The following is a 20,269-nucleotide window of genomic DNA, read 5'->3' as shown; positions in this document are numbered from 1 at the left end:
TCACTACAGCATTCAATTATGGTGAGGTATCAAGTCAACCTGCTGTGCCTGCAGATCAAGATGTAACAGAGGTGAAGTTAAATGTAGACTGTTCAGGTAAATATACCTTTACGACTGTAAATACATGCCTGAATTCTCAGAATTTGAGCACAGTCTGCACTATACAATATCTCAGATTTGGCAGGTAATCTTCTAGCTGTATTTGTGCAAAGGCAGGTATTGATGTTCATTACCTGTGTCAGTACAACTATCGGCTGCATCCATCTCTAGATCCGCCTCTTCATCATCCTTATCAGGCCGACAAGGACTCGGATGAAATCCCAGAGGAAGCTTTACAGCAGACAAATCTTTACGAGGAGGTGTTGGAGACCTGGAGCCCTCTGAAGGTTGGCCGGTCAGCCTATGATGGTAAGGTGGTTGGTGGTGTGGTAGTTAGGGGTGTGTGGTAGTCGGGTGCTGGGTCAGCTCCTGTGGACGCTGCTGTGTCTGTGTGGGCTGTAGAGGGGGCAGGCTGATGGGTAGAGCTTGGACACTCTGAGGAGAACTCACCATCGTTCGCTCCAAAGCTGAACGGACACAGGGGCTGGTGTTTAGGGACCGGAGTAGTGCTGTAAAAACTCAACCTGTGAAAGCAGAGGAGGAAGCACACATGAACGACACAAACAAGGGGAAAAGAACTCCACTCAGCTGGTGTTGATGTTATTAACATAGTGCCTCCACGGACATTAACAGACACAGACAATTTTGATGTTTGGCCAAAACTGCACAACTGTTGCTTGCCTGAAGTGTGTGAATGCGTATGTGTGTGTTTGTCCATGAGAGTTTTAGTTACACACTTTACAGGATTAGTCAGGAAGTCTAGCAGGTTCAGCTTCCAGTTCCGATATTTCAGATTCCAAATTCCATTATCCATCTTCTGTTCTTCAAGAAACTGCAGTAAACATACAAACCTGTCAATTTTAATAAGCCTCCACTGTCTAACAATTAAACTAACAATGAAATCTAAATGAGTGGAAACCCAGCATAAACTTCAGTTACCCCAGAGGTTTGCTACATGCTGACAGCTCAGAGATCAGCTTGGCTATGATATTATGGGATGTTCATAAATGTGTCCAGCAGTCGTTTAGTAAGCTCAGTAAGTGGATCATGAGATAACTTGCCGCTGTTGTCATAGTAGCACGTCCTGCCTGTGTAAAGAACAATTCTCCCAAACCAATGGCGGAATAGGTGTCCGAAGGTTTCAACGTGTATGCGCTTTGCTGAAATATAATTGATTAAAGCAGCCTTCTTTGTACGACCATAATGAATCTGACTCCAACCTAATTAATCGGACTCCACTCAATTAGTAACTCAGCCTTAGCTCCTGGCTTTTAATGTATATTGCTATCCGTTAGGTAGGCTGACCTAGGGTCATTTCTTTGGATACTTACAATCTTTTTTTTTGACGAATACCCCTCTTACTTTTTAAAAAGCTAACATTTTTCTTCTAGGAATAGTTTCGCACAGGATTTTGACACGGCCTATTTCTTATCTTTTGACATATTCCTGTTTCTAGTTCTGGAGACTAACTCAAAAGCTACAGTGCTGTTACAGGGTTTAGCAGCTTGTTCGATCGACTTGGTTCAGTGACGGGCGCCTGGATGCTGTACGATCTCCGTAACCATTCAATCCAGTGCAGAGGCTGATCAGCAATCCACCGCTGTATAATACAATGAACTGTTCTCCTGTAGCGTGTCTAGCCCAGTTAATTTGCCAGGTCTTCAAGACTTACATATTGCTATTCGGTTTGAAACAAATCCTAGCCAGTCATTGTGGAAAAACCCTTTACCTAGAAATACTTTTCTAGTTAAGAATTTCTGGAGAGGCCACAGTGGGTCAGAGTTTCACAATTTATTTAGTCAGGTACAAGTTACTACTACCGTTACATATTCAAACGAGTCTAAAGTGAATCATCTAAAGTTACAAGTATAAAAGAAACATGTGAAACATCCAAACATTCAGAGAATATGCTTTATTTAATACAGTGCAATGTCCCTTTAAAACTTCTGACAAAAAGCCCATATGATCCCTGAGCTCCAATCACCAGTTCCTTTTGCAAAAGCAGCCTCTGCATTTTTGTCTGTCTGAATGCTAGCACGGCGAAAAAGACTGAGGGGAAGAAAAAACTGAAGAAATGTGAAAATCCAGCCTATACTTTCGAGGCGAGCGGAAGTCCGACGTAAAAGGAGTTATCTGGGGACTCCATTGCACTGCAATATCTTGGATCAAAATGGTACAGTAGAGGCGAGCATTTTTTGTTTATTTTTCAGTCCCTTCTTGATCTCTTCCAAATTTGAGCTACTTGGCTAGGCCGATGAAACTTGCCTTAGTTTTTGTCCCAGAGTGGTTTCGTTTTAATTTAGCGTCAGATGGCATAATTGTCAGCGGTGAAAATGTTGCGCCCTAATGAAGTTTGTAACTTGCATGACGCGCCGACACAGATGCCAAATTGGACAGTTTACAAGAATGCAATGGCTACAATAGCTACATTGTTGCACAAAGAGTTAAATTCTGTCATATCACAGAGCTTCAGAAAGGATCAGGTCGTGACTGGTGCATATTTGTTGACATTGATGTGCAGTCTAAATGCCGGCGAGCGCTGAAGAGGCTTCTGTCTTCGGACAGTGGTCCAAGTTGAAATCGTCCCAACCGACAGTATTGTGCTGATGATGTGAATTAAATTTGTTTTTGAGATTTTGGCGTAGGACTGTTCGTGTCGCAGGTGACTATCATCAAAGACTGAGTGAAAAGTTATGACCTCAAACGGCGTGTGAAGGATGGGACTGCTTCATGCACAAATTTGCGCAAACGATTCATGTTTAGTTTTTGGAATCTTCACAGCATTTATATTTGTCTTTTAGTCCAGTGCGTTGGCCAGTTTACAGCAGCCTTTTCTAAAAGTTAATTTTCTTTCTTAATACATAGGCAAAGAAATGTCTAACGATAAAATGTTTACTAGGCTACTGCAAAAGAACAGCCTGAAAAAAACCGATGATATAATTGTGGAATATTTGAATTCGAATTTGTTCATTGTAAAGTTTGTTTATTGTAAAGCATTTCTGAATACCATTTTGCGTTATGGCCACAGTGACATGGCATACAAGTCATACAAACTCTGATGAAAATGAAGACCTATAACGTTGTTTTAGTGCTTGTACTTATCTAATCGTGTTCGCTCTGTGTCCAGTATGTTTTACAGTGTCGAGGGGTAATCAGATTATACATAATCCTAAACAACTGCGTAATTTTTATTTACAGTGTACTTAACGACCCAGGTCTCCTAGGAGAACCGAACCCTGTTTTATGTGACGGTATGTAGTCAGTCTCATTCAGTTAACCCTAATAGAATCAACAGGAGGAAAACAACTTTGTAGACTAGTTTGTACTCCTTGCATAGCTCTTCATAGCTCTTCAGATTGTATACTTCTCTTTGCAGTTAGTAGAGTTCCTGATTTAGAGTGAGCAGCCAGAATATGCATTTTTTGTTTAGAGTTCCAGTTAATCCTCCTCAGCAGATGAGGGAACGACACATATCAATTATTTCTGTTGTGAACATTAGTATTGTCTGAGTGCCACATACTATTCCAACCTATGTAATGATATTTGCTAAAACAAGGACAAGCTGCCTTATCTGCAACGACAGCTTCCTGTGTTAGCTTTTGTAGAAAATACATTAGGCCATAGTGTTTCGTGTCTGACATGAATGGGTGCATTCAAAAGCCCTGATTTTGTGTGTGTGTGTGTGCGTGTGCATGTGTGTGTGTGAACAAGGGATGGAAGCAGAATGATGGAGAGGGTTAAGCTTTTTTTTTTGTAGGGGGTGGGGGCAAAAAGGACGGGTCGTTTTGGGATCTCTCATTTAGAAAGCATGTGGAACTGGGTGCAGTGATGGAGTAATCCCACAGTCCACTCCGTTCACATCTGGAGGCCTGGGTTAATATGTGGGTCAGGTCACGAGTGGACAGAGGGACCCTGGCCGCTCTCGCTTTGGCCTCGGATGGGTAAAGATATTTTAGAAATGGGCGCTTCACCATTTAGGAGGCTAAGCTGTGTGATAAGCGGACAGAGCAGGCTCCATCAGGCACACACACACACACACACACACACACACACACACACACACACACACACACATAAACAGAGAGAGTGACAGAGTGTGGCTGTTGGTCTGTTAAGAGAATAATATAGTAATATCCCCCATAAAAAAAAAAATCCTAAAAGATTGTTTTGTTTGGTGTTTGGCAGTTCCAAAATACATTACACATGTTGTAAGATATCTAACAACCATTAGCAAACACCCTCTCTCATAAGCAATTAGACAGAAATGCTTAAACGCTGCTTATGCTTAAATGCTTAAGCGTAACTATGTTTCTTTAATGTAATGGAACATTCATAATATGACAGTATTTCACCTGAATTGTTGAAACAAAGTAGTTGGAAATGTGATATAAAATGCTGTAAATTCAAGATGTGCTATCAACAATCATAGTTTTCAATCTCAGTCCCTCTGTCCCATCATTATGGGATCTCGTTATAATGCTTTTTCCATCTGTTACACACACACACACACACATACACAAACAAACAAAAAAACAGTCACGCACTAATTGCATATAATACATAGCACTAGTCTTGCAGCATTTAAGAGCCTAGTTGGCCCTTTTGTAGCTGAGACCAGTTATGGCTGCATGCTGGGGTTTTTATGTAACCGCCTATTCAGGACATTCCTGCCCACCCTCGACTTTGAGGCTTTGCTGTCTTTCAGCGGCTCAGCAAGGGAGAGAGGGTCACAGTAGTCCTTGTGACAAGTGCAACCCTTCCTGCTCTGAGGAGCGAGCCACATGAGATGCTCGCTCTCTTTCTCTCTCTCTCTCTCTCTCTCTCTCTCTGTCACTCTCTCTCTCTCCACATGAGATGCTCTCTCTCTCTCTCTCTCTCTCTCTCTCTCTCTCTTTCTCTCTCGCCAGCCCCAGCAGGAAATGGACTCTCTCTCCCCCTGGAAACCAAGTGCATAGGTGCTGCTATTTTGCGTCCGAGGGATAGCATTCGCAGACGACAGCTCTACTGCCGACCACAAGGTCAAACTACTCAGCTTATGTAATTATTCTCTTATTTTCGGGGGCCGCTGTGCTGTGCTGTGCTGTGCTGTGCTGTGCTGTGACAGCTCTAGATCCCCTCCTGGGCCGAATGTATTGCTCTGCAGCAAATGTAAATGCTGGGCTTGCTTGAGCCTCAGCAGGTTGCTGGATAATTGGCCTTCTCTAAACTGCTGCGCTGATAATCTTATATCTTGTTTGTTTTATGCACTGGCCTCATTCATGATAATGCAGTGTGTGGCATGGTTTTTCTCTACTTAAAAAAAAAACATTATCTGTTGTTTGATCAGCTTAGATGGGGAGACATAGAGGAACCACCCCCCCCACCCCCTCTCCGTCTCCTGCTTCCATATTTTTAGCTTTCAGTTCTGTAAAGTAATTGCAGTGGTTCACTCTGAGTGCACTGTCAATTTAATCTTACAGTGCTGCAGAGTCTGTGGTTTTTGGAGTTAAATCAAATCCATGTATCTTAGCAGGGGAAAAAAAGCCCCCTGTCCTTTGTTCATGCTTATCAGATCCCTGCAGGGAGTTAGTTTAAAGATCTGTTAGATATGAAATCAGATAGGGGCTGCTTTTACAGAAAGAGCGCAGAGAGAGATAAGCTCAGGAGAGTTTCTGCCTCTGAAGATTTACAGCCTTTCTAGAGATGATGCATTTGATTCCGGCTGATGGTTCTTTATGTCTTTTACTTGGGGGGATTCCATCTGGCCCTTCTGGATTCTACCTGGCTGTAATTGTCCTTGTTTCAGAAGCCATTGTTTTTCAGTAGGATCCTCTGTCCTACTGTTACTGAATTATCAAAGTGTTGGAACTTCATGTGACAATTTATCAAATATACCAGCACCTTAGTTGCCGTATGTGATGCTTTGCAGAAAAGCAGTTTGGAGGCTTTAAGAGGTGAGCCTATAATCTTTTACCTTCACCCTTGGCAACAGCCTCTGTCAGCCTCTCATTATCTGACAGGTTTTTTTTTATCATGTTGTGGATTTCTTAAGGTTGGGTTGCTCTACCCCCGTAGGAACAACACTGGCTCTGTGTCTATGAGGATTGCAGGCATTTGTGAGAGGGTGTCTGTGCTGCTGTGTGTCTGAATGTGCATGGTTTCCGTGTCAGTGTGTTTTGTGTGTGTGTGTGTGTGTGTGTGTTTGCTTTTGGTGTAACTTTGTGTGAGTGTATGGGTAGCGTTCTGTGTGTGATCTTTTGACAGAGGTGTTTATTCCTGTGTGTGTTTCTTATACTTACATCTGTTTTGTGTGTGTGCATGCATTAGTGTTAACCTGTGCACTTCTTCAGAGTCTATCCTTGTGTGTGTTTGTTTTAAGGTGTACATGCGTTTGTCAGTGTGTGTGAGTGTCCTTGTGTGGACATTGGTCTTTATTTGTGTGTGCACTGGTTTTCATGTACGCATGTGTGTGCTTGCATGTGAGTGTGTTTTCATTAGTGTGTTCGCATGTGAATGTTCTCTTGTCTTTCTGTGTATATGTGTGTGTGTGTGCATGTGTGTGTTTTAGGGATGGGCATTCCATTAAATTGTCTTAATCGATCGTCGGGAGAATTAACGATCGATTTTCGATTAATCATTAATATTTTTATATTAAAATTCACTATTTATAGGCTATATTAAAATGCAGTGAAAATAGAAAAAAACACAGCGTGTTTCCTCATTGAGATCTTTTGTTACAAGATGAACAACTCTTGTGGCAGTTAAACTTACAAGATGGACAACTCTTGTGGCAGTTAAACGGGATCCGTTCAATGGTTACACTTGAAAATATGCGCTGCTGTACTCTTAAGCAGCGGAGCCGACAGCTAGAAGCCGGTGCTCATAAACACAACTTTTTTTCTCTCTCTCTAACTAATTAATCTCACATTTTGAAATTCATTCATCTAGATTTATCGTGATTAAAAGTTTGTTTTCCTTCTCGAGACTAAATCTTCAGACAGACGAGTAATCACTTCAACAGCGTGTATTTTAGACACTGTTGTTTAATTGTATTTTTTTTCGTGCTCTCTCGCCGTCATACAAGGAAATATATGCGAGACACAATGGTGCCCCTCGACGGTAAATCGTAAGAATTGTCCCCTGAAGCAATTCGAATCACCTCAGTCAGCCCACCGTCTTCAACTATGTTGATGGGCCGACAGTCATCGGCAACCAAAACTGTTACAGCGTTGGTAACCTTTTCACGGACTGGTCTAGTTCATTTCCTAGAGAAGTCGTGGAGTGTGGGTTGGGCGACCATCCTAACCTGGGACTGCTTTCTGTCGGGGTGCTTTGCATTAAGGTGATAACTTAAAGACGAGCTGCTTTCTGTAATAGCTACATTTCAGCTCGACAAATGCTACATACAACTTTAGTTTTGTCGATTGTTTCTGTCATTTTGCCTCTTAAACAGAAACTTTCCGCCCAACAATCCCTCCAGCTCTCTCCATCTTCAACTACCGTCTCGGTCTCTTCTATCTAAATTGACTGCAGGACACGCGGCAGTTTCGTGCCATGGGTCAACTGCGCACCGGAAGTTAAACAAAAGTTGCGTTAACTGCGTTCAAATATTTTATTGCATTAATCTCGGCCACAATAATCTCATAGAGTAACGTGTTAACTTTGACAGCCCTAAAATAAATAAATTACACGCACACTACGCAACAGAACATGCATTAGTTTTAATCGATGAAAAAATGATTTCATCGAGGAAATTCTTAATGATCAATTAATCGATCGTCGATTAATTATGCCCATCCCTAGTGTGTTTATATGTGAATGTTCTGTTCTGTCTGTGCCTGTTTTGGTTTTGTGTGTTTGCATGTCTGTGCATGTGTGTCTTTGCATACGTGTGTGTGTCTGTGTGTGCTTGCCTGCGTGTGTATTTGCATATGTGTGTATGCGTGCGTGACTGTCCGTGCCTGCACACATGGTGCTTGGGTCTGTTGTGTTTGTGTTTTATGAGCAGGGGAGGAGATGCCAGCTCCACAGGCTCCTCTCTTGGCCAGCACTCCTGACTCAGCTCTTAGTCACATAGCTCACCAGGCCAGGCAGAAACTTCCTGGCAGCAGCCGCCAAGAGCTGAGCAAACCCTCCAACCTCTCGCAGAGACGGAGAGAGAGAGAGAGAGAGAGAGAGAGAGAGAGAGAGAGAGAGAGAGAGAGAGAGAGAGAGAGGAGAGAGAGAGAGAGAGAGAGAGAGAGAGAGAGAGAGAGAGAGGTACAGGTACAGAAGGAGAGAGAGAAAGAGGGATGGAAAGAAAGAGAAGCAGGATAGCCAGAGAAAGAGATGGAGCGAGACAAAGATTGAAAGGAAAAAAAGTGGTTGGGAAAGAGAGAAAGGGATCGAGAGAGTCAAGAAAGTAAATGCAGAGGGAGGGAGAGGGAAAGAATGTCTGTTTGCTCTGGCGTCCTGTTACTGTGGTCCCCTGGTAAATTTAAGTTCAGGTAGGGCTTAGTGTCCTCCCTCAACTTACAGTCTGCTTTGATCCCATACATCAAGGCCACTGGTCATACCTTGGTGGAAAATAGGCCTTGATTTACTCCTTATCAGCCCTACATGTGGACGGGGCTTGATATGTTTGTGGAAATTCAATTGCCACAGTGTTGCTTGCTTCGGGATATAAATGGAGGGCCTCCGAATTAGACCCAGAGGCACGATAAGTAAAATCTGTTTATTGTGTCTGTGTAGCAATTTCGCGCACCAGTAGCCACAGGATGTTTCTGAGGGAGGAACCTGTTACTCGTACAGTGGCATTAACATATAGATTAAAACGTTACACACTCCTAAATAATATCTTGCGTTCTATCGACGGTGCAGTCCGTGAGAAATTGCTGTGCTTTCTCTGAAGACTGTGATTATTGATATAGAATAGTTGTGGGGCCAGATCCATAGCAATGCTAATCAGATTAGCCCTTTCATTGCTGTCATAATATTTATGGACAGTTAAGCTTCAGAATATTTTCCATGTCCCTCAATACATTTCAGACAGCAGACTCATGAAAGAGACATATGATGAATATCAGATGAATATCAGATGAAGACAGCTGAATTTCAGTCTTCCCAGTCCTTCTTAGAGAGAAATACAACTCTGTTGGTCTGTTTGTTATATTAATTCCTGTGAATTTTATCTCACAGTCCGTGCCATTGAGGAGGTCGTGCTTTCTTTGCTGGGCAGAGAGAACCTTTTCCATTTACTCAAGGTGTGCCCCTCAGCTTTGCTAAATCTGTTGGACAGGTGAGTGACCCCGAGTTCAATGTCTTCTCAGCTGAAGCATTTGAGCCACTTAATTACACACAAGCCACCACTTAGAATAGTTACAGTTATTTTCAAGGCAGTCCTTTGCTGCAGCCCAGTGTTGAGTATCTGATCCGTTAGTGCTAGCGCTCACTTGAGTACCTGCTCCTTTAGTGCTAGTGCTCACTTGGTTGGCTGTATGATTCATTTGAGTCATGATATTATTCAGTGTTCCTGCAGCTAAGCTATTATAGCAAGATGCTAACAACACCAAGATCATGGGTTCAGCCCCAAGGGTGCACACATACTGATGAAAAATGTATATCTGGAAAATACTGTAGGCCATTCTAAATAAAAGTGACGGTAACACTTTAATTGGATAATTTACCTACAGAGACTTCACAAATGGTTTGTTGAAATTCAAGTTCAGTCTTTCTAATTGTTCACCGAACCTTAATCACCTTAATCAAACCAAATCCCTAACCTTAAATCAACTGTAGTTTCAACCGATGGTTTGTTTATCTGCAGATGGTCTATAGGGGGCCATCCAAATAAAGTGTGACCAAAGCAATCCTCATCGTTTTTTTGTGCATAGTCCATGATGTAGCCTAGCGTTGTATGTAGCTGAAAGTAAGTCGTTGTGGTGCCGTAGCTGCTGTCTCTCCTTCTGGAGGATCTGGCATCTTTACAGGGTGCCCGCAGATCATGGTGCTGCTGAGACTGTGAGAGATGATGAGAAGTGTTAACACACTCACTGTGTTATGTGGCAGATTGGCTTTCTCAGTGTTCATTTGCTGGTTGGCTGTGGCTGACTAGTAAACTGTGAGGGTGCTAGCTTTTAATAACTGCCTGATTATATGCTCTCGTTACTGATTATATGTACTATTAAATGACTGTATACCACTATGTGTACTAGGTTCTGTACGCTCAGACTGTATTATCTTTGGGTAAAGGCCATAGTTGCTTTGCTGATTTGCCATATTAACCAATCCTAACATCTAGAATAATAAAAAAAAAAACGTTGCTGTTGTTAAAAGACAAAGCAAATCATGGCTAAGTTATTCGCTCACTGGACAGGTTCATTACCCAAGTGGCTGTGTTAGTTAGCTGACTGGCTTAAGTGTGTTAGCTAATCAGCTTTGTCATTTAGCTGGTGCTGAGTGGGAGACAGGGAGACAGGACTACAGGCTGCAGATACGTGACCTTAAACAGACGTAAGGGGCCGTCAGTGGCTGGAGGCCTTGCACCTGTCATTAGCAATGATTTTTATTAGCATGTTTTATTGCAGTCTTCTCATCAGCATTCAATGGCTCTTCAGTACGTGACTCAGACTGTCTGGTCTGTGAGTGGCACAGACATACCTACACACACACACACACACACACACACACACACACACACACACACACACACACATTATAAAACAGATAGCCACACTGATGTACACACATATTCTCTCATGACTCTCACATCATACCCTCCAATACCTACAAAAACATATTGTCAACATATTGTCATTCTGTCATCATACCAAGACACACACACACACGCGCATGCACACACTCACACACATTGCCACACACTCACTCACTCTCTCACACACACACACACACACACACACACACACACACACACACACACACACACACACACACACACACACACACACACACACACACACACACACACACACATTGCCACACGCTCACTAACGTCAGCTTTCAAGAGTCCACACACATGCAGACGCAGGCTATGTCTCCAGACTGAGAGTGGTGTGCAGTGGGAGCATGTGTGCTCAGGCTATAAGTCATACTGTAGCGGAGCAGGGCTGTTATTTCTGTGGATCCTACAGGGGCCTCTGTGCATCTGTGCTTCACCCTCCCTCCCTTCTCAAGGTCAGTGCTCAGAGTGTGTCCTGATTGGATTGTGACTATATGTGTGTGTGTGTGTGTGGTGTGTGTGTGTGTGTGTGTGTGTGTGTGTGTGTTCACTGGTGTCTGCGTGTTTGTGCATGTGTGTGTGTGTGTTTGTTCAAGGGGTGGCATACATACTCATGCACACATACTCATGCACACATACTCACAGGCACGCACATCCCCCCCCCCCCCCCACACACACACACATTCACAAATTCACACACACACACACACACACCGTCCAGACGACCCACCTTTTCTCCTCCCCATCCTGGCCATCCTGCTCTCTCCTTTCCTGCATCGCTCTCTCTCACTTGCTCTCTCTTTCTCTCTCACTTGCTCTCTCTGTCTCTCTCTCTCTCTCTCTCTCTCTCTCTCTTGCTCTCTCTCTCTTTCTCTCTCAACTCAGCTCTCTCTCACTTGCTCTCTCTCAACTCAGCTCTCTCTCACTTGCTCTCTCTTTCTCTCTCACTTGCTCTCTCTCTTTCTCGTTCAACTCAGCTCTCTCTCACTTGCTCTCTCTTTCTCTCTCAACCCGGCTCTCTCTCACTTGTTCTCTCTCTCTCTCTCTCTCAACTCAGCTCAACCTTGGCTTGTTTGGGAGGGGAGACACACAGGGGACTGTCCTGCAGCAGCAGAACAAACGAGCCTGAGACAGAACTACTGAGAAGCACCTAATAGGTCTGCTGGGAGGTCCCTCTCTCCTGTTGTGTCTCAGTTACAGACCTCAAACAAGATGGCTGAGTTTCTTACTTGAAAAAGGCTAGTCTTTAAACTCCTGACACATGGCCATCTGATATATGTAACTAAAGTCATGTGATGTGTCAATGTTTAGACCAGCACTAGTGTTTTATCTCTCCATGGGTTTGTGGGTTTGGGCCTTAATGAAGGTATTTTGTATTTGCAGCGCAGGCCTACTGCAGTCTCTCTCTGTGCGTATCTGAATCCTGATCGTCTCGATTCACTGAAGCATCACTGGAATCCTTTTATAGCGGCCTTTCACAGGAGGTCATCAGTGTGGTTTTCTGTGTCGACTTGGCCCGTTTCCTGTAGGCTGCATATTAGGGGAGGACAGAGGGCTTTTTCATGGGGCAGGAAAGAGCTAGCCGGCCGGCCGTGGCCGATCAGGTAACGCTGTGAGACTGTGGCGCTAACGCTCCGTGGCGAATCACGATTCTTACTCGTGGGTCTGTCCGTCGTCTGTGCCAGGCTAGCTGATACATTCTTACAGCATGTTGGCACAGGAGGCCACAAAGGAGGAACAGGAGTGCAAAAGGGCATCCTGCTGGGACTGGACATCTTTTTATAATGTCAGGTCAGAGTCTGTCAGATTTTTAGATTAGATTTTTACTGACATGGGGTTTGCATTAGAAGAATCAAATCTCAAGCTACTGTGCCACACCTAAAACTTCAAATTCTTGTGCCTTCTTTGGATTCCCCTGATGTTTTCAAGAGGGGTGGGGGGGGGAGCTGGAAACACGCTTACATACACATTCACTGTAGATAGGTATGCCATATGACTGTCAATGGGTTTGATGCTGGCATAGATGCTATTGGCATTTCTCATTCTGATTACAGTGTAAATCTTTTATGATTACCAATTCTTACCATTCTAATTAGTTATGTCCCAAGTATAGAACATGAATGTCATGTCATACATGTACTAAATTCTGTATAGTATGTAGACATAGTGCACACTGTTCCTCTGTTGGGGGGCATCTGCCTGTTTATATACTGTGTGCATGCATTGACATGGGTGTACATATAAAATCACATGTAAATAGACAGCCATATGATGGCTCGGTTAATGCAGTTATATTGTATACTTTACTTCCTGGTACTTCATTATGAGCATAAGGCCTGTCGACATCAGGCTCCCTATGAGGTGTGTTGATGAGTTGATGACTCCTGGCCATCCTGTGTGTGTGTGTGTGTGTGTGTGTGTGTGTGTGTTTACTCTTGGTCGGGTCACTCTCTCCCGGCCCGTCTGGTGACAGCTCCTGTCCTCCGCTCCCCCGCCCTACTGTCCCTCCCCTCCCCTCCCCTCGTCCCGTCTCTGTGTCCTGCTGAGGGTGATGGGAGTTGACGCGATGCCCACTCCGCTCGCTGTGAGTGCCAGTCACCGTGCCATCGCCACCCAGGGCTCCTGTCAGGAGCGCTTTGCTGGACAGAGGGGGGAATGCTGACTGGGTACTTCCCTCCCCAGGCAGATCAGCTCTTGGGCTCTTCCCCTGAGATGCCAGAACCCCCCCCCCCCCACACACACACACACACACACACATACACACACACACCACATACACACATACACACACACACACACACACACACACACACACATACACACATACACACACACACACCACTGTACTGGAGAGGGGGGGGGGGTCTTAGTGTCAAGTACAGGATTACCCCACATGAATATAAATAAATCTTACAGTATACATACAGTACATCAGGAACAGACTGATTGTGAAAAAGTGAATTAGACCAGCTGCACCGTGCTACATCAGCAGTCCGTGGTGACTTTGACATCATGTACTTCACCAATACAGCCATTTTTTTATATTGTTGAATATTTGAATAGTTAATTTCGTGTGCAACACTTTACTCTTCTGATTTTCTTTGGAACGTCCTGCAATATAAAAATACAATGTTAACCATGAGTGGTGCATTTATAAAATGATACTGTACATTTTGTATGTACTGCAGATCACCAGTTATCTTAGTATTTTTTTTCGTCATTTAACTTTTAAGTGTAGCATGTATGTTAGTAAACTATAAAATGTGTTTCAGGGTTGTGTCTGTGTTTTGAGTTCATGAAGTGCTATGCCCATGTGGTGGACTCTCGACTGACATTTTAGAAGCTGGGGGATTTGTTAGACAGCTTGATCAACTACCACTGGCTTACAGGGTCCTTATAAGCAGGGGGAAGTCAAACTTAATGAACTGCTGTCCTTCTCTCTCTCTCTCTCTTTCTTGCTCTCTCTCTCCCTCTTTTGCACTAACTCCTTTTTCTCTCTTACTGTATGAGTGTGTCTCTGTCTCTCTCTCTCTCTCTCTCTCTCTCTCTCTCTCCCTCAATCAATCCCTAACTCTCTCCATTTCTCCTTGTCACTCTCTCACCATCTCCTTTTTTCACTTTCTCAATCACACATTCTCAGTCAATTTCTCTCTCCCCACCCTCTGCCCCCCCCCCCCCCCTCTGCTCCCATCCACCCACTCTGTCCTCATGTCCTCCCCTGCACCAGAGTCAAATCAGACATTTTAGCTCCTCTGGCCGTAGTCTCATCCAGGTCTCCGAATGGCCCAGTGGTTCTTTAAAGGCAGTGCTCTCAGGAGAGACCTTGCGTTAAGAGCCTGGCTGGAAGCAGCCGTAAACGTGGGAAATGCTGTGTTTTTATGGCCTAGTAAACGCTCCCCGAGTGCTGCAGCACTTTCACAAGTGAAAGTCAAATTAAGAGTTAGGGGTTGGGGGTGGAATTTCATTCTTCTTCAGGCAGGGCTTTGTGGTTGTGCCCTGCCTGGCCTTTGAAACGGCTTGCCCTGGCCAAGTGCATACCACCCTGCCTGGCCTGCTGCCACTTGTGCTGGTGCCTGTGGGAAAGAAAGACAGACTTGATGCTGTCTATTTGGACAGTGATGTGGAACTTGCGTTAATACCAGAGAGGATGCTGGGAGATGTATGCTGCGGGGCACAGGATGGATGTTCAGGTACGGGTGTTGCTGTGTGGACTCTTGACCTAAAACTTGTAGAACTGAAGAGTCGGGTGGTTTGCTAATAGCAGTATTAGTATCAAATGGAACCAACAGAAGCCCAAAGAAGGACCCTGAACTGAGCATCTGAGAGATGGAATAGGAATGAATAGAAAGAATCAGACTGCAGCAGGACGTGGAAGAGAGAGAGAGTTGGATAGAGAAAGCAGAGAGAGAGAGAGAGAGAGAGAGAGAGAGATTTTTGCTGAAATGATACCGCTGGCTTGGCATGTCAGTGACTCCTGTGTGCTTGTTTAGGGCTGTGCTTTAATAAATAATGCATGTGCAGGCTCCTGATTGAGCTGTGGTTAGTGGCACTGTTTGCTTGGCTGGTGAACAGACAGACCTCTGACATTTCAGTGAGGGTGAAGAGCAAACACAACAGATTGTTTACCATAGACAATGTATGTTCAGCCTGATCTACCAGCCATACCAAGTGTTCATTTCTGACTAAGCCAGAGAAAAGCGTATGACTGAAAGATCATAAAGTATGTTATCATTTATTATTTACAGTCAAATATCAGTGTCAAATATCAAATATCTACATCCCACCACATGAAGTAAATTATTTATGTGGATCATTAATTATCTGATCATCATCATTAAGTTAATGCCTACAGTGTGCATCCATTTTTGGTGTACATCCTGCTAGGAATCTTTCAGTCCAGAGAATTCACTTCTTGGTCCTAGTCCTTAGTCCTTGGTCTCATCACTTGGTCCTGGTTTACTTGCAGTTGTTAGCCCTTCAGGTGTGTGTGTGTGTGTGTGTGTGTGTGTGTGTGTGTGTGTGTGTGTGTGTGTGTGTGTGTGTGTGTGTGTGTGTGTGTGTGTGTGTGTGTGTGTGTGTGTGTGTGTGTGTGTGTGTGTGTGTGTGTGTGTGTGTGCGTGCTATTGTTCAGTCCAACTGGAACACAATCCCAGGGCCTGTTCGAGCGCATGTGACAGACATAAAGCTCAGGAGAAATCTGGGCGAAGATAAAACTGTAATTGAAATCTTCAGACCGTCGCATCTCCCAAGGTTAACAACGAGATAAGAATCAATTTGCCAGTGTTTGAATGCAGGGACTCTCATCATCATGAAAGAGAGCTGTCACACTACGCACCGAGCAGAGACATCAATATGTTTCTGCCGCAAATTTTCATAAAAGGATTTCAGTGGATCTTCAGCAGCGCACAAGATATTACAAACACTAACATACATCTTTGTTGTGTGGCATCATCATATCTTTTTAAGTTCTTATCTTAAAAAATACGGTTTAGTTGTCACTGAAGTGGTTCTCAGAGATTGATTTTTGCCTTGCCCCTCCTTGTTCTCATTGACTTTCACGTTGCCTTTCTTTGACGACTCCATTGTTATAGAAAGACGTCAGCTGAAACTGATTGTTGAAGTGAGTTCTCCTGAAAGTAGCAGTGTTTTTTTTGTACCATGCTTACACAGTTAGAGTGGACCTAATTGTTCAGAGAGCAGTTCTTTATTTGCCCGCCTGCTTTTCCTAATAGTTTATATGCCTGCATGCTTTGTCTTCAGCATAATGATGAAGCCCTCATGCAAGGAGAGAGAGAGGGAGGGAGGAGAGGGAAAGGCAGAGGCAGAGGGAAAGGGAAAGGGAGTCATGAGAAAGAGACAGACGGAGAGAGAGAGAGAGAGAAAGAGCATTACAGATAGAAAAGGAAAGAGAAGGAGGGAGAGAAAGAGAAAGGGAGAAGTGATAGAAATAGATGGAGTGAGGGCGAGATTGAGAGAGAGGTAGTGATGGAGAAAGGTGTTTGTGGGGAGTTAAGGGCTGAAGGGCGGTATTGCATACAAATCGCCCACCTCCTCTCCTCCTTGTGGAAAGAGCAAGTGAATGGACGAGAGAGGGGTTGTCTGTTCTGTGGAGCCCAGACGTGCAGATCCAGCGGAGATCGAAACCTTGCCCTTCCTGTGCTAAAATAAACCCACCTTGAGAGCCAGGGAGTGAGAGAGAGAGAGAGAGAGAGGGAGATGGAGGGGGGATGGGTATTGGATTGAGCAATCTGCAGTTTTCAGTGTCGCCCGCTGCCCCTGTGTCTGCGCTGTACTTCACTGCGTGCTTGTAATGCTTGGGATGCCTTCTGTAATTGTAATATATGAAATGCAGAGATTAAAGTTGCTGAAAGTTTGTAATCTATGTGCTATATATTGTTTCTTTGTATATTGCTATTTATATTCTTATGTCCTATTTCATAATATATGTATAATAATAGAAACGCAACAAGAAGTAAGAAACAAACCATACTTGCAAAACATTTGCGTATGTGTAAAACATAGGCCTGCTACAGATGATCTAAATAGGAAAACTGACACTGACAATGTTGTTTTGTCTTTACAAGGTGACCGTGTGCTAGACAAAGGGAAGTATTGAAATAACTTGTATTAGTAGTATTTAAGTTAAACAGTCCTATTGCATCGCATTAACCATGAGAGTTCGGTAAAAACTATAAACTGATCAGCAGACGTTACATCTGTTCTGTAAATAGGACATGCTCACACAAACACCAATCCTACAAAAAATGTATGAACTGGATTATTGGAATTAGAGGACTTCATGTAGATGTTTTGCTGTGACTGCAGCTCACATTGACCTTGTGTTTATTTATTTGTTTGTTTGTTTATTTATTTGTTTGTTTGTTTGTTTGTTTGTTTGTTTGTTTGTCTGCAGCTCATCGTGGAGAAGACTACTGACTACCCCTCTGAGGAGTTCTCCCTGGCGGAGGATGCGGCCCAGCACTTTGCGCGTTTGATGGACAGGCTGAACAAGCAGCGCCTGTTCCAGCCGGACCTGTGCGACGTGGACCTCGTGCTGGTGCGCCAGCGCAGTACATTCCCTGCCCACAAGGGGGTGCTGGCCGCCCACAGCCCCTTCTTCCAGGCGCTCTTCACGCAGGGCAAGCAGCAGCAGCAGCAGTACCAGGAGTTGCGGCGCGTGGACCTGTCCCTGGAGGCACTCACCAGCCAGGGCCTCACCCAGATCCTTAACTTCATCTACACCTCCAGGCTGCTGGTGAGCGGCGGCACGGTGAGGGACGTGCTCAACGCCGCCACCTTGCTACAGATGAGCGACATTGCAGCCTCGTGCCACGAGCTCATCGGCTGCCAATCTCTGGGCCTTACACCGGCCGGCATGGCCAATCGGGAGGGCCGGGGAGAGCCAGGACTGACTGCGAGCCCCACCCAGCTGTACCGCGAGATCAAACAGGAGGCGGAGCTCGGGAAGCTGTACACGCGAGAAGGGGGAAGTCCGTTTTCAGTGAGGGTGGAGGGTGGAGGGGGAGGGGGGAGAGCGCAACACCACATGGCAGCACAGGTGCACCACGTCAGTCCATTGGCCCAGGGCCACGGCTCAAGCCCGCAGGTCAAGCACTTCTTTAAGAAGGACGAGGTGGGAAAGGGCCTCTGTGGGATGGAGGATGGGCTGGAGACGGAGGGGGTGGGGCCTCACGACGGACACGCCTCCTTCAACCGCGACCAGATAATTGTGGAGGTGAACCTCAACAACCAGACGCTGAACGTGTCCAAGGGGTCGGAGGGCAAGAGCTGTTCCACGGATGCCGCTGTTCTGCTGGGCCGCCGCCGCCACGACAACCGGCCCGATTCGGAGGAGGAGGAAGAGGAGGATGACAATGACGCAGACGACGCAGATATTGGTGGAAGGGAGGAGGCCGAAAACCAGAAAGATGCACTCTTGGCCAATAGCAGTGATGATGACAATGATGACAATGACGAAGACGACGATTATGAGGAAGAGGAAAACGACCATAACATTCCAGGGGACGAGATGGGCGTGGCAGGGAGGCTGCGCCGTGGCACCAGGACCGCTGCAATTGCGGCGGCAACCATTTCCATGCGCCAGAGATTGGGTGATGCCATGCTGGCCGACCGACAGAAGGGGAGAAAGAGTGGGAAACAGGAACAGGAGAGCATGGGACAGAAGGTAGAGGTTTGGCAGATACCAATAACAAATGTATAGCACCAATAATATTTGGGTACTGTATTACTGTACTTTAGTACTACATTAGTTACTGTATATTTCTATAGGATTGTGTTCTGTCATTTATTTTTTTAAGTTCCCATATCCTACTCATATATACCTACTGTACTATATTATAAATGTATACAGTCTAAAATGACATTTATTGTGAATGAATAATTGAATGTAGTGATTTGGTGAGTATATTTCAAGATGTATCCATCATGCCTTAGAGAGACTATAGAGAGGCGTTAGAGGGGCTATTTAGCTGTGCTTGTTGTGGTTCAGGTGAGGCTGGAGGAGAAGCAGCACTTCCCCTGTAAGAAGTGCCCGCGCGTCTTCAACAACCGCTGGTACCTGGAGAAGCACATGAATGTGACGCACAACCGCATGCAGATCTGCACCAAGTGTGGCAAACGCTTCCTGCTGGAGAGTGAGCTGCTGCTGCATCACCAGACCAACTGTGAGAAGAGCATACAGGTACACACACACACACACACACACACACACCGGTATACAGTGAACTAGAGAAACTAATGCTGCTGAGCTGAGAGAAAACATATAGGACAAGTCTGACAAATATATTTAAGGAGATTAATTACATTCTATAGCTGATTGCTTTGTGTATTGAAAATGTGGTAGGTTGAATGACAGCACTGTCCCAGGGCTGGACGTATGTTGTTGTTCAGCAGTCTGAGCTATTTGTATTCAGCTCCAGCTTCCCTTCTGCAATGGAAGCCATTCATTTGTTCCAATGCAAAGGGAATGACAAGGTTGGCGTGAGGGATGGCAGTAATCTGTGCGCCTGTACGCAGACATACTTCAGGGAGCAGCTGGCTCTCTGGAACACAGACACACTGCCAATTCATTTCCTTTCCAGTTTTTCCCCCTCATGTTATTATTACAAATAGAGGGTTATGGTGGAAGAAATGCTGCCTATGGATTCAAATGGCATTCTCTTCACTGACAAGCACTCGCTTTAAAAACCGGCCTTTTGCTTGTTTCGCTTCGGTCTTAATTTGATTTAATGTGTAGTTAATTGATTCAACAAGCGCATTAAGGCACACAAGCGCAAAGTTTATACTGTACTTTGCAGAATTGTTGGAGTGTGCAGTTGTAAAATAGCGTCCGTGAAAATTCCATTAACAAGACAAAGGACTGAATTTTAAGTATGTAGTTTGAGAGCATAAACACTCACTGTGATGGATTTGTGGCTCTGTCAGATTTTCACTACCCACAATTCACATAAAATG

At 44.7% G+C, this 20,269-nt stretch overlaps 1 protein-coding gene across 3 annotated transcripts in view; it reads left to right on the top strand.

Annotated features, from left to right (window-relative positions):
• Positions 1-384: 384 nt before the first annotated feature.
• The window catches only part of zbtb47b (zinc finger and BTB domain containing 47b), a 28,966-nt gene continuing 9,081 nt past the window's right edge, over positions 385-20,269 (top strand). The window contains exons 1-3 of one of the 3 annotated variants that reach the window (XM_031583522.2): positions 385-408; positions 17,709-18,980; positions 19,305-19,496. In XM_031583522.2, the coding sequence (XP_031439382.1) occupies positions 403-408; positions 17,709-18,980; positions 19,305-19,496 (1,470 nt within the window). In that variant the 5' untranslated portion in view covers positions 385-402. Of the gene's footprint in view, positions 409-2,070; positions 2,273-9,269; positions 9,356-17,708; positions 18,981-19,304; positions 19,497-20,269 lie in introns of those variants that run through there. The other 2 variants (XM_031583523.2, XM_031583524.1) reach the window with 2 other exon arrangements.

Source organism: Clupea harengus, chromosome 17 (assembly GCF_900700415.2).
Source record: "Clupea harengus chromosome 17, Ch_v2.0.2, whole genome shotgun sequence".
NCBI lineage: Eukaryota > Metazoa > Chordata > Actinopteri > Clupeiformes > Clupeidae > Clupea > Clupea harengus.
Note: the sequence above shows the minus strand (reverse complement) of the source record. Positions and strands in the feature narration are given on the sequence as shown.